The sequence below is a fragment of the Zalophus californianus genome, chromosome 17 (assembly GCF_009762305.2).
Source record: "Zalophus californianus isolate mZalCal1 chromosome 17, mZalCal1.pri.v2, whole genome shotgun sequence".
NCBI lineage: Eukaryota > Metazoa > Chordata > Mammalia > Carnivora > Otariidae > Zalophus > Zalophus californianus.
The window spans coordinates 41120292-41137231 of record NC_045611.1 but is presented as its reverse complement, the minus strand read 5'-3'; the positions used below and the strand labels follow the sequence as shown (position 1 = coordinate 41137231).

The window sequence follows — 16940 nt, the reverse complement described above, 5'->3', positions numbered from 1 at the left end:
CCATTTCCCTGTGCCATGGTTTAGAAAACTCCAAGGAAGAAAGGCAGGGTGAGATTGGAACTCTCCTTGTGTGCTTCCCTTCTCTTAAATTTTGTAGTCCTGGGCTAAGTGCTACCAAATAGTTAGTTTTGGCCAGACCCTGCTTTTCTTTTTAACCTATCTGTGGTAGGCAGTATCCTAAGATGGCCCTGAACATTGCCACCCCTTGGTGAACATGCTCTGTATAATCCTTTCCCCTTGGGTATGAGTAGGCCCTGTGCATATGATGGATGTCAAATCCGTGATTATGTTACACTCTATGGCAAAGGCAAAGGGACTTTGTGGATTATGTAATTCAGGTCCCGAGTCAGTTGATTTTGAGTTAATAAAAATGGAGATTATCATGGAGGGGCCTGACTCACTCAAGTGAAAGGCCTTAAAAGAGGAACTGGACCTTCCTGGAAAGATACTCTCCTGCTGGCCTTGCAGAGTGAAGATGAGTGGCCTCCAGGAGCTAAGGCCTCCTGCGGCCACAAGTAATTTGATTCTGCTACCGATTTATCGTTTGCCACAGAACTGTATATGTTAGTTCATATATTTCTTTTGCCAGTTCTGATTCTGGGATTATGTCTTCTTTCACATCCTTAAATCATGTATTTTTGCCCTTTCTTAATCAGATATACCAGGTGTTGATTTCATTAGTCTTTTAAAAAGAACTAGCTTTAAATCACCGGCTCTTTTAGGGATTTGTCCTTTCTACTATTTCCCTAGCTGATGGATTCCAGTTCTTTTAAATTTTAATCTTCCCAGTTTCCTGATTTGTTGATTCTAATTTCTTTTTCATGATGAAAGATTCCAAACTAGCTCAAACCATAGCAACTCAATCTTGTTTTACGTATATGCCCGAACAAAATCATTTTGATGTAAATCCTGTCATTATAATTCCATGTGCAATTATTCGAATAGAGGCGTACCTCATTTTATTGAATTTTGCGGATACTGCCTTTTTTTTTTTAAACAAATGGAATTTTTGTGACAACCCTGCATTGAGCAATTCTTTTGGCATCATTTTTTCAACTTGTGTCTCTATGTCACATTTTGATAATTCTTGCAATATTTAAAAGTTTTCATTATTATATACATTTTTTTCTTTTATTTATTTATTTTTTAATTTTATTATGTTATGTTAGTCACCATACAATACATCATTAGTTTTTGATGTGGTGATCCATGATTCATTGTTTTCATATAACACCCAGTGCTCCCTGCAGGACGTGCCCTCCTTAATACCCATCACAGGGCTAACCAACCTCCCCTCCCCTCTCCCCTCTAAAACCCTGTTTGTTTCTCAGAGTCCATAGTCTCTCATGGTTCATCTCTCCCTCCAATCCCCCCCCCCCCACTCATTTTTCCCTTCCTTCTCCTAATGTCCTCCACACTATTCCTTATGTTCCACAAATAAGTGAAACCATATGATAATTGACTTTCTCTGCTTGACTTATTTCACTTAGCATAATCCCCTCCAGTCCCATCCATGTTGATGTAAAAGTTGGGTATTCATCCTTTCTGATGGCTGAGTGATATTCCATTGTATATATGGACCACATCTTCTTTATCCATTCATCTGCTGAAGGGCATCTCGGCTCTTTCCACAGTTTGGCTATTGTGGACATTGCTGCTATGGACATTGGGGTGCATGTGGCCCTTCTTTACACTACATCTGTGTCTTTGGGGTAAATACCTACTAGTGCAATTGCTGGGTCATAGGGTAGCTCTATTTTTAAATTTTTGAGGCACCTCCACACTGTTTTCCAAAGTGACTGTACCAACCTGCATTCCCACCAACAGTGTAAGAGGGTTCCCCTTTCTCCACAACCTCTCCAACATTTGTTGTTTCTTTCCCTGTCCATTTTTGCCATTCTAACTGGTGTAAGGTGGCATCTCAATGTGGTTTTGATTTGAATTTCCCTGATGGCTAATGAGGATGAACATTTTTTCATGTGTCTGTTAGCCATTTGTATGTCTTCTTCAGAGAAGTGTCTTTTCATATCTTCTGCCCACTTTTTGACTTGATTATTTGTTTTTTGGGTGTTGAGTTTGAGAAGTTCTTTATAGATCTTGGATACCAGCCCTTTATCTGTAGTGTCATTTGCAAATATCTTCTCCCATTCTGTGGGTTGCCTCCTTGTTTTGTTAACTGTTTCCTTTGCTGTGCAGAAGCTTTTTATCTTGATGAAATCCCCAAAATTCATTTTCGCTTTTGTTTCACTAGCTTTTGAAATGCATCTTGAAAGAAGTTGCTGTGGGTGATGTCAAAGAGGTTACTGCCTATGTTCTCCTCTAGGATTTTGATGGATTCCTGCCTCACATTGAGGTCTTTCATCCACTTTGAGTTTATCTTTGTGCATGGTGTTAAGAGAATGGTCGAGTTTCATTCTTCTGCACGTGGCTGTCCAATTTTCCCAGGACCATTTATTGAAGAGACTTTTTTCCATCGCATGTTTTTTCCTGCTTTGTCAAAGATTATTTGACCATAGAGTTGAGGGTCCATATCTGGGTTCTCTATTCTGTTCCATTGGTCTGTATGTTTGTTTTTGTGCCAGTACCATGCTGTCTTGGTGATCACAGCTTTGTAATATAGCTTGAAATTGGGCAACATGATGCCCCCAGCTTTGTTTTTCTTTTTCAACATTCCCTTGGCGATTCAGGGTCTTTTCTGATTCCATACAAATATTAGGATTGTTTGTTCCAGCACTTTGAAAAATGTCATTGGAATTTTGATCAGGATGGCGTTGAAGGTATAGATTGCTCTGGGTAGCATAGACGTTTTAACAATGTTTATTCTTCCAATCCATGAGCATGGAATATTTTTCCATCTTTTTGTGTCTTCTTCAATTTCTTTCATGAGTGTTCTGTAGTTCCTAGAGTATAGATCCTTTACCTCTTTGGTTAGGTTTATTCAGAGGTATCTTATGGTTTTTGGTGCTATTGTAAATGGAATCTTTTCTCTAAATTCTCTTTCTACAGTTGTGTTGTTAGTATATAAGAAAGCAACTGAGTTCTGTGCCTTGATTTTGTATCCTGCCACATTACTGAATTGCTGTATGAGTTCTAGTAATTTGGGGGTGGAATCTTTTGGGTTTTCCACATAAAGTATCATGCCGTCTGTGAAGAGAGAGTCTGACTTCTTCCTTGCCAATTTGAGTACCTTTTATTTCTTTTTGTTGTCTGATTGCTGTTGCTAGGACTTCTAGTTGAACTGCTATGTTGAACAATAGTGGTGAGAGTGGGCATCCTTGACGTATTCCTGATCTTAAGGGAAAGGCTCTCAGCTTTTCCCTGTTGAGGATGATATTCGCTGTGGGTTTTTCATAGATGGATTTTATGAACTTGAGGAATGTTCCCTCTATCCCTAGTCTCTGAAGAGTTTTAATCAGGAAAGGATGTTGTATGTTGTCAAATGCTTTTTCTACATCAATTGAGAGGACCATGTGGTTCTTCTCCCTCCTCTTATTAATGTGTTCTATCACACTGATTGATTTGCAAATGTTGAACCACCCTTGTATCCCGGGGATAAATCCCACTTGATCATGGTGGATGATCCTTTTAATGTATTGTTGGATCCTATTTGCTAGGATTTTGTTGAGGATTTTGGAATCCATATTCATCAGGGATATCGGTCTGAAATTCTCCTTTTTGATGGGGTCTTTGCCTGGTTTGGGGATTAAGGTCATGCTGGCCTCAGAGAATGAGTTTGGAAGTTTTCCTTCTGCTTCTATTTTTTGAAACAGCTTCAGTAGAATAGGTATTATTTCTTCTTTGAATGTTTGGTAGAATTCCCCAAGGAATCCATCAGGCCCTGGACTCTTGTTTTTTGGGAGGTTTTTGATCACTGCTTCGATCTCGTTACGGGTTATTGGCCTATTCAGGTTGTCAATTTCTTCCTGTTTCAGTCTTGGCAGCTTATAGGTTTCGAGGAAGGCCTCCATTTCATCCAGATTGCTCAGTTTATTGGCATATAGTTGTTGATAATAATTTCTAATAATTATTTCTAATTCCTTGGTGTTAGTCGTGATCTCTCCCCTTTCATTCATAATTTTATTACTTTGGGTCCTTTCTCTTTTCTTTTGGATAAGTCTGGCCAGTGGTTTATTGATCTTATTAATTCTTTCAAAGAACAAACTTCTAGTTTCGTTGATCTGATCTACTGCGTTTCTGGTTTCTAATTCATTGATCTCTGCTCTAATTTTAATTATTTCTCTTCTAATGCGTGGCTTAGACATCATTTGTTGCTTTTTCTCCAGTTCTTTAAGGTGTAGAGTTAGTTGGTGAATTCGGGATTTTTTTTTCTTTTTTTTTTTTTTTTGAGTGAGGCTTGGATGGCTATGTATTCCCCTCTTAGTACCACCTTTGCAGTATCCCATAGGTTTTGGACCGATGTGTTTTCATTCTCATTGATTTCCATGAATTGTTTAAGTTCTTCTTTGATTTCCTGGTTGACCCAAACATTCTTGAGCAGAGTGGGCTTTAGCTTTCAAGTGTTTGAATTTCTGTCAAATTTTTTCTTGTGATTGAGTTCCAGTTTTAAAGCATTGTGGTCTGAGAAGATGCAGGGAATAATCTCACTCTTTTGGTATCGGTTGAGACCTGATTTGTGACCCAGTATGTGGTCTATTCTGGAGAAAGTTCCATGTGCGCTCGAGAAGAATAAGTATTCTGTTGTTTTAGGGTGGAATGTTCTGTAATACCTATGAGGTCCATCTGGTCCAGTGTATCATTCAAAGCTCTTGTTTCCTTGTTGATTTTCTGCTTAGATGATCTGTCCGTTGCTGAGAGTGGAGTATTGAGGTCTCCTACAATTAACGTATTGTTATCAATATGACTATTTTGGTTAACAGTTGGCTTATGTAGATGGCTGCTCCCATGTTGGGGGCATAGATATTTACAATTGTTAGATCTTCTTGTTGGACAGACCCCTTAAGAATGATACAGTGTCCTTCTGTGTCTCTAATTACAGACTTCAGTTTAAAATCTAATTTGTCTGATAGAAGAATTGCTACCCCAGCTTTCTTTTGAGGTCTGCTGGCATGGAAGATTGATCTCCATCCCTTCACTTTCAGTCTGGATGTATCTTTAGGTTCAAAATGAGTCTCTTGTAGGCAGCATATGGATGGGTCCTGTCTTTTTATCCAATCTGCAACCCTGTGCCATTTTATGGGAGTATTTAGGCCATTCACGTTGAGAGTGATTATTGAAAGATATGAATTAATTGTCATCATGTTGCCTGTGAAGACGTTGTTTTTATAGATTGTCCCTGTAAATTTCTGTTGTATATCACTCTTGGGGTCTTTCTCCTTTTATAGAACCCCCCTTAATATTTCTTGCAGGGCCAGCTTAGTGGTCACATATTCTTTCAGTTTCTGCCGGTCGTGGAAGCTCTGCATCTCTCCATCCATTCTAAATGACAGCCTTGCTGGATAAAGTATTCTTGGCTGCATGTTCTTCTCGTTTGGTACCCTGAATATGTCTTGCCAGGCCTTTCTGGCTTGCCAGGTCTCTGTGGATAGGTCTGACGTTATTCTGATGTTCCTCCCTCTGTACGTAAGGAATCTCTTCCCCCTAACTGCCCTTAAGATGGTTTCCTTGGTTCTAAGTTTTGCAAGTTTTACTATTACACGCCGGGGTGTTGGCCTGTTTTCCTTGAGCTTGGGAGGGGTCCTCTCTGCCTCTAGGACGTGAATGTTTGTTTCATTCCCCAGATTAGGGAAGTTCTCAGCTACGATTTGCTCAAATACATCTTCTAGGCCCCTCTCTCTCTCCACTCCCTCCGGGATTCCAATTATTCTGACAATGGAATGCTTCATGGTGTCACTTATTTCTCTGATTCTATTTTCATGGATTCTGAGTTGTTTTTCCCTGGCCTCCTCTTTTCCCTTTTTATCTATTATATTGTCTTCCAGGTCGCTTATCCATTCTTCTGCCTCACTTACCCTAGCTGTTAGATTATCTAGATTAGATTGGATCTCACTGATAGCACTTTTAAGTTCTGCCAATTCAGCTTTCATTTCTGCCCTTAGAGACTCTATGTTGCCATTAATTGATTTCTCCATTCCAGCCATTGTCTTCACAATTGCTAGCCTGAATTCCATCTCCGACATCTTGGTTATATCTGCATCCATTTGTAAATCTGCAGCATAAGTCATGATCTCTGAGTCTTTTCTATTTTGGGAGTTCCTCCTCCTAGTCATTATGTTGATGGGCGTTTGAGGGAATGTATAGAGTCCAAATTATTGACCAGAACCCAAACAAGATGCACCTGTTTTCTTGGGACCTTAGGGTTGCTGGCCTCTTGTTTTCCCCGCCTGTCTTCTGGGGGAGGGGCCTGCTGCACTGTAACTCAGGCAACCTGTTTGGGCGGAGTTGCCCTGCCCCCCTGTGGCGGGGGATGGGCTCAGTGGGAATCAGTTTTTGAGGCTTTTGTTCTCTGGTGGCTTTCCCTGGCGGCTTTCCGCATCTCTTCCACGAGTCAGAGCAGAAGAGACCGTTTCCAACCATCTGCCTCAGAGCAGAGAGATCGCAGTCTGTTCAGTGAGCTCTCCAGGCCACACTCTGTTTCTGTCCGTGCTGCTATAAACTGCAGCTGCCTGGGTTGTGCGCCCCTCTGTAGCGCACCCAGTCCTGCCTCCAGGTTGGGGCACGTCTCTGTACTTTGTGCTTCTAAAACCGCCAGCCGCCCCCAGTTCGCATGCGCGACCCCGCCACTCTGGGTTTCCACCCCTGGGGCTGCCCTGAAGTCCTTTCCCTGCCACTACCGGTCTGCGAGTTTGTGCTCGGTCCCCAGTGCAGGAGGCTGTTGCTCACCAGCAGTTTAGGATCCCCACGGCCAGGCTCCCTCCCGCTGCTGTTTATCGTCCGATATCTGGCCACGGAATCAGGGCTCACCGCTTTGTACCTCGAAACCAACCGCCTGCGATATTCTGTTTGTAGAGATCAAGATCTTACAACTCAGGCTGATTTCGTGGGTGCTCAGAGTGGTCTGGTAGTTATCCAACTCAGTTCTGGGAACCAGTTGAAATGGGGTCCCCTACTCCTCCGCCATCTTTCCTCTCCTCCTCCTATATATATTTTTTAAAAGATTTTATTTATCTGAGAGAGTAAGCACGAGTGGGGGGAGGGGCAGAGGGAGAAGCAGACGCCCCCCTGAGCAAGGAGCCTGATGCGGGGCTCGATCCCAAGACCCTGGGATCATGACCTGAGCTGAAGGCAGACATTTAACTGACTGAGCCACCTAAGCACCCCTCATTATTATATTTCTTATATTTCTGTGATCAATGATTAAGACTTGCTGAAAGCTCAGATGTACATGGCTTGTTTTTAGACATAATGCTGTTGCACCACTTAATAGACTACAGTATGATGTAAACTTAACATTTATATGCATTAGGAAACCAACAAATTTATTTGACTTACTTTATTGCAATGTTCACTTTATTGTGGTGGTCTGGAACCCAACCTACGATATCTCCAAGTTATGGCTGTTTAAATTCTAAAGGATGAGTACTTTAAAAAAAATAACAAGTCTATATCACTCCTAAAAATATGTAAGAATTCTTCAATATCATCATTGTTCAAAGGGTTTTACTAGGGTTGGCGGACAGAACAGAGCCAAGTTCAAGATGCCTTCCTCCCAGAATACTCCCTGCCGTAAGCGTGTGGTTTTCAAACACTAAGAAATACATTTTATACTGAACCTCAGTTCAATAATGCCCAAATGTGTAACAAACAACTAATGCACAAAACAATACTTGCGTTCCCCATGTGGGCTGTCCCCTTATCTCCTTTTCTTTCTCTCAGTCTTCTGATGCTGGTTGCAACCCACTAAATTGACTTCACACTACACTATAGTTCTATTACCTGCACTTCAAAAAACAATACTATAAAGCAAACTTCTGAGTATTAAATTAGCTGAAAAGGTTTGAGATGAGTTTCAGATGCCACTTTTGAAAGAAGGGGCAGAGAAACAGCATTTCATCTACTATGTGTCTGGCGTCACATGCCAAACCATTACCTGTGCAGTTCATTCCTATCCTGAATCTCTCATTTATCTGTGCTGTCTGTAACTCTACCCGTGCTAGAGACCATTCTAGCTCAATAGCTTAAGAGCTTTCTAGGAGTCAGCACAAAATATCTGAGACTTCACAGCCAGTTTCTTCTATTTGCAGCTATACTGGTCTATTTCTACTTGGAATTTCAATATCTGCTTTGAACAATGTAACAAACACACTTAAAACTCTTACCAAAATGTGGACTACCACCCATCTTCCCGAATTACTAAAGATTGATAATTAATCAACAAATAGAAACAATTCCAGAGGACCTGGAGCAAGATGGGGGAGGAGTAGGAGACCTGGATTTCGTCTGGTCTCAGGAATTCAGCTGAATAGGGATCAAACCATTCTGAACACCTACGAACTCAACGGGAGACCGAAGAAAAGAATAGCAACAACTCTCTGAACAGAAAAGCGACCACTTTCTGGAACGTAGGACATGCGGAGAAGTGAATCTGAGGCGATATTCGGGAGGATAGACGGCGGGGGAGGGGGCCTCCGTCGGCCGCTTCTGGCAAGTGCTAGAGCTGCGGAGCACAAAATCGGAACTTTTAGAAGTCAGCTCCGCTGAGGGACGTCGCTGCAGTGGCTAAGTGGGGGGGTGGAACCCTCTCGGGACAGTGTGGTCTCAGGACCCTCGGGGTCACAGAAAGACCGGGGGGGTGCCTGAGTGCGGCAGAGCTCCCAGGTATCGGAGCGGGGAAGCCGGCTGCAGAGACGGAGCTGAGGCGCGGGCTCTCAGCTCGGGGTGGCCATAAACTGTGATCGGTGACAGGCCACTGCTCCTCCAGCAGGGACCCAACAAGCGGCAGAGCTGGGGAGACTCCCCTCCCTCCCCCGGGAGGAGCAGCGTGGGAGCGCACCGCAGGGATCTGCTGGGTTTGGAGACTCCACGCGGGGTCGGGTGCCAGAGATAGAAATGCTTGGTCACAGGCCGGGTGAGCACGGAGTGCAGCCGGAGACCGGGGAGGCGGGAGTGACTGCTTTTCTCTGGGGGCGCACTGAGGAGCAGGGCCTCAAGTTCTCGGCTCCTCCGGGGCGGAGATTGGGAGGCCACCATTTTCACCCTGGTCCTCCAAAGCTGTACGGAAAGGTTGCAGGGAACAAAAGCTCCCGAGAGCAAACCCGAGCACCTTGCTTAGCCCGGACCGACAAGGGCGGGGCAATTCTGCCTCCGGCAAAGACATTTGGGAACCATGGCAACACTCCCCTCCCCCAGAAGATCGGCAAGAGCAGCCAGCAAGCCAAGACAAAGTTTACCGATCAATGAGAACGGGAGAACTCCAGCGCTAGGGAAATACTGCACATAGAATTCATGGCTTTTTTACCATGATTCTTTAGTCTTTCAAAGTTAATTTTTTTCAACTTTTTTTTTGAAATTTTTTTTCCCTTTTTCAATCAACATCTTATCAATTCCTTTTTAAAAATTTTTTTTTTCATTTTTAGAGTCATATTCTATCCCTTCATAGTAGTTACCCTTATTTTTGGCATACATATATATGTTATTCTCTCTTTAAAATGTTGAGGTATAGTTTCTTCTAACAGATCAATATATACCCTAAATCTCTAGTGTATAGCTTTGTTCTAGTCTTCTGCCTGATCACATTCTCTCCTTTTCATTTTTTTTTAAATCCTTTCTTTTTTCAACCAACTTCTTATCAATTCCTTTTATAAAATTTTTATAGTTTTTAAATTTAGTCATATTCCATTCCTTCATCTAATAACCCTTATTTCTGTACATATATGTTTTTCTTTCTTTAAAATTTTGGGAGGCACTTTCTTCTAACAGAGCAAAACACACCCAAAATCTACTGGGTGGCACTGATCTATGCACTAGCCTGGTCATATTTGGTCATATTCTGTTTTTTTTTGTTTTGTTTTGTTTGTTTTTATCTTTTTCTTTTTTCTTTCTTTCCCTTTCTTTTCCCCCGGTTTCAGGGCTTTTCTGATTTGTTTAGAGTATATTTTCTGGGGACGTTGTTACCCTATTAGCATTTTGTTCTCTCATTCATCTATCCTCCTCTGGACACAATGACAAGATGGAAAAAATCATCTCAAGAAAAAGAACAAGAGGCAGTACCTACTGCCAGCGACCTAATCAATACCAACATTAGTAAGATGTCAGAACTAGAGTTCAGAATGACGATTTTAAAGATACTAGCTGGGCTTGAAAAAGCATGGAAGTTATTAGAGAAACCCTTTCAGGAGGAATAAAGTAACTGAAATCTAACCAAGTCGAAATGAAAAAGGCTATTAATGAGGTGAAATCAAATATGGAGGCTCTAACTGCTAGGATAAATGAGGCAGAAAAGAGAATCAGCGATATAGAAGACCAAATGATGGAAAATAAAGAGGCTGAGAAAAAGAGAGAGAAACAACTACTGGATCACGAGGGCAGAATTCAAGAGATAAGCGATACCATAAAACGAAACATTAGAATAACTGAGATCCCAGAAGAAGAAAGAGAGAGAGGGGCAGAAGGTATATTGGAGCAAATTACAGCAAAGAGCTTCCCTAATTTGGGGAAGGAAACAGGCATCAAAATCCAGGAGGCACAGAGAACCCCTTTCAAAAGCAATAAAAATAGGTCAACACCCCGACATCTAATAGTAAAACTTACGAGTCTCAGAGACAAAGAGAAAATCCTGAGAGCAGCTCAGGAGAAGAGATGTGTAACCTACAATGGTAGAAAGATTAGATTGGCAACAGACCTATCCACAGAGACCTGGCAGGCCAGAAAGGACTGGCATGATATATTCAGAGCACTAAATGAGAAAAATATGCAGCCAAGAATACTATATCCAGCTAGGCTGTCATTGAAAATAGAAGGAGAGATAAAAAAGCTTCCAGGACAAACAACAAGTAAAGGGATTTGCAAACACGAAACCAGCCCTACAAGAAATATTGAAGGGGTCCTCTAAGCAAAGAGAGCCTAAAAGCAACATAGACCAGAAAGGAACACAGACAATATACAGTAACAGTCACCTTAACAGGCAATACAATGGCACTAAATTCATATCTTAAAAATTACCCTGACTGTAAATGGGTTAAATGCCCCAATCAAAAGACAGAGGCTATCAGATTGGATAAAAAAACAAGACCCATCGATATGCTGTCTGCAAGAGACTCATTTTAGGCCCCAAAGACACCCCCAGATTGAAAGTGAAGGGGTGGAAAACCATTTACCATGCTGATGGACACCAAAAGAAAGCTGGGGTGGCAATCCTTATCTCAGACAAATTAGATTTTAAACCAAAGATTGGATAGGATAGGATACTGTATCCTACTTAAAGGGTCTATCCAACAAGAAGATCTAGCAATTGTAAATATCTATGCCCCTAACATGGGAGCAGCCACTTAGATAAGCCAATTAATAACAAAAGCAAAGAAACACTTCGACAACAATACAATAATAGTGAGGGACTTTAACACCCCACTCACTGAAATGGACAGATCATCTAAGCAAAAGATCAACAAGGAAATAAAGACTTTAAATGACACACTGGACCAAATGGACGTCACAGATATTCAGAAGATTCCATCCCAAAGCGACAGAATACACATTCTTCTCTAGTGCCCATGGAACATTCTCCAGAATAGGTCACAAATCCGGTCTCAACCAGTACCAAGAGATTGGGATCATTCCCTGCATATTTTCAGACCACAATGCTTTGAAACTAGAACTCAATCCCAAGAGGAAAGTCGGAAAGAACTCAAATACATGGAGGCTAAAGAGCATCCGACTAAAGAATGAATGGGTCAACCAGGAAATTAAAGAAGAATTAAAAAAATTCATGGAAACAAATGAAAATGAAAACACAACTATTCAAAATCTTTGGGATACAGCAAAGGCAGTCCTGAGAGGAAAGTATATAGCAATACAAGCCTTCCTCAAGAAACAAGAAAGGTCTCACATACACAACCTAACCCTACACCTAAAGGAGCTGGAGGAAGAACAGCAAATAAAGCCTAAACCCAGCAGGAGAAGAGAAATCATAAAGATCAGAGCAGAAATCCATGAAATAGAAACCAAAAGAACAGTAGAACAGATCAACGGAACTAGGAGCTTGTTCTTTGAAAGAATTAACAAGATTGATAAACCCCTGGCCAGACTTACCAAAAAGAAAAGAGAAAGGACCCAAATCAACAAAATCATGAATGAAAGAGGAGAGATCACAACCAACACCAAAGAAATACAAACAATTATAAGAACATATTATGAGCAACTACATGCCAGCAAATTAGATAACCTGGAAGAAATGGATGCATTCCTAGAGATGTATCAACTACCAAAACTGAACCAGGAAGAAATAGAAAACTTGAACAGACCTATAACCACTAAGGAAATTGAAGCCATCATCAGAAATCTCCCCACAAACAAATGCCCAGGGCCAGACGGCTTCCCAGGGGAATTCTACCAAACATTTCAAGAAGAATTGATACCTATTCTCCTGAAACGGATCCAAAAAATAGGAATGGAAGGAAAACTTCCAAACTCGTTTTATGAGGCCACCATTCCCTTGATCCCAAAACCAAAGACCCCATCAAAAAGGAGAATTACAGACCAATATCCTTGGTGAACATGGATGCAAAAATTCTCACCAAAATACTAGCCAATAGGATCCAACAGCACATTAGAAGGATTATTCACTACGACCAAGTGGGATTTATCCCTGGGCTGCAAGGTTGGTTCAACCTCCACAAATCAATCAACGTGATACAATCCATTAATAAAAGAAAGAACAAGAACCATATGATCCTCTCAATAGATGCAGAGAAAGCATTTGACAAAGTACAGCACCCTTTCTTGATCAAACCTCTTCAGAGTATAGGCATAGAGGGTACATACCTCAATATCATAAAAGCCATCTATGAAAAACCCACAGCAAATATCATTCTCAATGGGGCAAAACTGAGAGCTTTCCCCCTAAGGTCAGGAACATGGCAGGGATGTCCACTCTCACCACTGCTATTCAACATAGTATTAGAAGTCCTAGCCACAGCAATCAGACGACAAAAAGAAATCAAAGGCATCCAAATCGGCAAAGAAGAAGTCAAACTCTCACTCTTTGCAGATGATATGATACTGTATGTGGAAAACCCAAAAGACTCCACCCCAAAACTGCTAGAACTCATACAGGAATTCAGTAAAGTGGCAGGATATAAAATCAATGCACAGAAATCAGTGGCATGCCTATACACCACCACCAAGACAGAAGAAAAAGAAATTAAGGAGTCGATCCCATTTACAACTGCACCCAAAACCATAAGATACCTAGGAATAAATCTAAGCAAAGAGGCAAAGGATCTGTACTCAGAAAACTATAAAATACTCATGAAAGAAATTGAGGAAGACACGAAGAAATGGAAAAACGTTCCATGCTCATGGACTGGAAGAACAAATATTGTGAAGATGTCAATGCTACCTAGAGCAATCTACACTTTCAAAGCAATCCCCATCAAAATACCATCCACTTTTTTCAAAGAAATGGAACAAATAATCCTAAAATTTGTATGGAACCAGAAGAGACCCCGAATAGCCAGAGGAATGTTGAAAAAGAAAAACAAAGCTGGCGGCATCACAAATCCGGACTTCCAGCTCTATTACAAAGCTGTCATCATCAAGACAGTATGGTACTGGCACAAAAACAGACACATCGATCAATGGAACAGAATCGAGAGCCCAGAAATGGACTCTATGGTCAACTCTATGGTCAACTCATCTTCGACAAAGCAGGAAAGAATGTCCAATGGAAAAAAGACAGTCTCTTCGACAAATGGTGTTGGGAAAATTGGACAGCCACATGCAGAAGAATGAAACTGGACCATTTCCTTACACCACACACAAAAATAGACTCCAAATGGTTGAACGACCTAAATGTGAGACAGGAGTCCATCAAAATCCTAAAGGAGAACACAGGCAGCAACCTCTTCGACCTCAGCCGCAGCAACTTCTTCCTAGAAACATCGCCAAAGGCAAGGGAAGCAAGAGCAAAAATGAACTACTGGGACTTCAAGATAAAAAGCTTTTGCACAGCAAAAGAAACAGTCCACAAAACCAAAAGACAGCCGACTGAATGGGAGAAGGTATTTGCAAATGACATATCAGATAAAGGGCTAGTATCCAAAATCTATAAAGAACTTATCAAACTCAACACCCAAAGAACAAATGATCCAATCAAGAAATGGGCAGAAGACATGAACAGACATTTTTCCAAAGAAGACATCCAAATGGCCAACAGACACATGAAGTGCTCAACATCGCTCGGCATCAGGGAAATCTAAATCAAAACCTCAATGAGATACCACCTCACACCTGTCAGAATGGCTACAATTAACAAGTCAGGAAACGACAGATGTTGGCGGGGATGCGGAGAAAGGGGAACCCTCCTACACTGTTGGTGGGAATGCAAGCTGGTGCAGCCACTCTGGAATACAGAATGGAGGTTCCTCAAAAATTTGAAAATGAGCTACCATACGATCCAGCAATTGCACTACTGGGTATTTACACCAAAGATACAAATGTAGGGATCTGAAGGGGTACGTGCATCCCAATGTTTATAGCAGCAATGTCCACAATAGCCAAACTGTGGAAAGAGCCAAGATGTCCATCAACAGATGAATGGATAAAGGAGATGTGGTATATATACACAATGGAATATTATGCAGCCATCAAAAGGAATGAGATCTTGCCATTTGCAACGACGTGGATGGAACTGGAGGGTGTTACGCTGAGCAAAATAAGCCAAACAGAGAAAGACATGTATCATATGCCCTCACTGATATGAGAAATTCTTAATCTCAGGAATCAAACTGAGGGTTGCTGGAGTGGTGGGGGGTGGGAGGGATGGGGTGGCTGGGTGATAGACATTGGGGAGGGTATGTGCTATGGTGAGTGCTGTGAATTGTGCAAGACTGCTGAATCACAGATCTGTACCTCTGAAACAAATAATACAATATTTTGAAAAAAAAAGAAGAAAATAGCAGGAGGGGAAGAATGAAGGGGGGGAAATCGGAGGGGGAGACGAACCATGAGAGACGATGGACTCTGAAAAACAAACTGAGGGTTCTAGAGGGGAGGGAGGTGGGGGATGGGTTAGCCTGGTGATGGGTATTAAAGAGGGCACGTTCTGCGTGGAGCACTGGGTGTTACATGCAAACAATGAATCATGGAACACTACATCAAAAACTAATGACATAACGTATGGTGATTAACATAACAAAAAATTAAAAAAAAAAAAAAAAAGAATTCCAGAGGTGAAAACAAAGAGCATATACCTCTTTGAGGATAAATTCTTCTCTTCAGAAATAGAACTATCGCCCTGAGGTTCAAGTGAAACAAGTAAGCGGCTATCAAACCAAATTCCATGAAAAAATAAACTCCTACGACATTAGCAAGTCCAGCCAAGATCTTGGCACATCCATCTTTAAGGACTATCGACTCCATGTGGCACATACTTAATATACTTTAATAGCTGGTTCCTTGGTTTCTGACCTTCAAAGAAAGGAAAAACACTCATCTTGTGTACTTTAAGAGAGCTTTATTTAGTATATAATCTCCGTACAACTCAATACAACAAATTATAAAAGCTCTTTGTAAGATTTTACCCAGAGGATGTTAAATACAGAAAGTCAATTGCCAGTTGCCGTAAGAAAGCAAGCTACTCTCATCTTAAAAGTTTTTTTCCATCAACAGATAAGCACTCTGGGCCAAAAGGTTGTCATATATAAAGCATTTGGGAGCATATTAACCAAGATACATGATCTGAAAATGTTTTAATATCTTCCTATTAATTCCAAGATTTAAATGAAATTTTAAAAAAATGGAGAATTTCTATGTTAACTCAGGTAGGATATGGCCAAAGATGAGCTAAAATTGGTACATCTTAGACAAAGTTCACGTGGAATCAGAATAAACATTTTTAGTTAATTGTGAAGTAAAGATGCAGACCAGATGAAATATCTACATCTGTCCTTGCCCTACCCCACACATGCACGCACACACACATCCGCACACACACCCCTAGCTGATTTCACAAAGTTCAAGAAACTCATCTCTAAGTGGACAACAGATGGCTTAGATAACACCTAATTAGGCTCCTGGCTCTTAAATCTGAAATGAATCCCTATTTCTTAAGTCTGTAATAAAAGAGTGACTGGAACCTTTCAACTGTAGTAGAATCTCTATTAGCCACTGTGATCAGTATCAGTCATTTAATGAAGTAAGTAGATTTAAGTAGGGAATCATAACTTTAAAAGTATAACTGTCCATTCATTTGCTAATCTGCTGTGAAGCCAAGGTCTTTCCTTTGCAATAAGCGTTCAATGGTTCCAGTTCTATGCTTGCATAAATCATACCTGTAATATGGTTTGGGTACATTTTAATACCTCTGGTCACTCTAGATGTTTTTAAAGGTGGAATGAGTACTTAAATCTATAAAGCAATCGAAGCTCAGAAACTTTCTTGAATTTTATGTTTTCCCAATATTTTAGAATTTTCCCAACCATACCTAATTTCTTTAAAAGCAATTTTTATTAGCAACTCAACCTTTCTCAAACCTTACCAAAGCATTCCAGTTAATGTTCACAGAAATAGCTTTTCCCACCCCTATTTCCTAGTTTGTGTTGAACCGTGTCCTCACAACAAGGAGAACTGGCACAGAGCAGTTTGGCACGGGCACCGAGCACACAGCAGGGAGGGGACACGGGGAGCGGCCTGGTCAGCTTGCAGGACGGATGGAGACTGTCGGGGAATCTGGTGAGTCACGTAAGCAGAGGATCGGTAAGAGCACTTATTGTACTGAGAGGTTCTTCTGAACGCTAACTCTGAAGCAAAATCAAATGGCTATTCTA

General features: G+C 41.2%; 1 protein-coding gene across 6 annotated transcripts in view; it reads right to left on the bottom strand.

The window, feature by feature from the left end:
* Positions 1–15614: 15614 nt before the first annotated feature.
* DPY19L3 (dpy-19 like C-mannosyltransferase 3) overlaps positions 15615–16940 on the bottom strand; it is an 80547-nt gene continuing 79221 nt past the window's right edge. For 5 of the 6 annotated variants that reach the window (XM_027617573.1, XM_027617574.1, XM_027617575.1 and 2 more), the window contains one exon: positions 15615–16842. In XM_027617573.1, coding sequence (XP_027473374.1) covers positions 16726–16842 — 117 coding nt within the window. In that variant the 3' untranslated portion in view covers positions 15615–16725. The remainder of the gene's footprint in view (positions 16843–16940) is intronic. The other variant, XR_003524063.2, reaches the window with a different exon arrangement.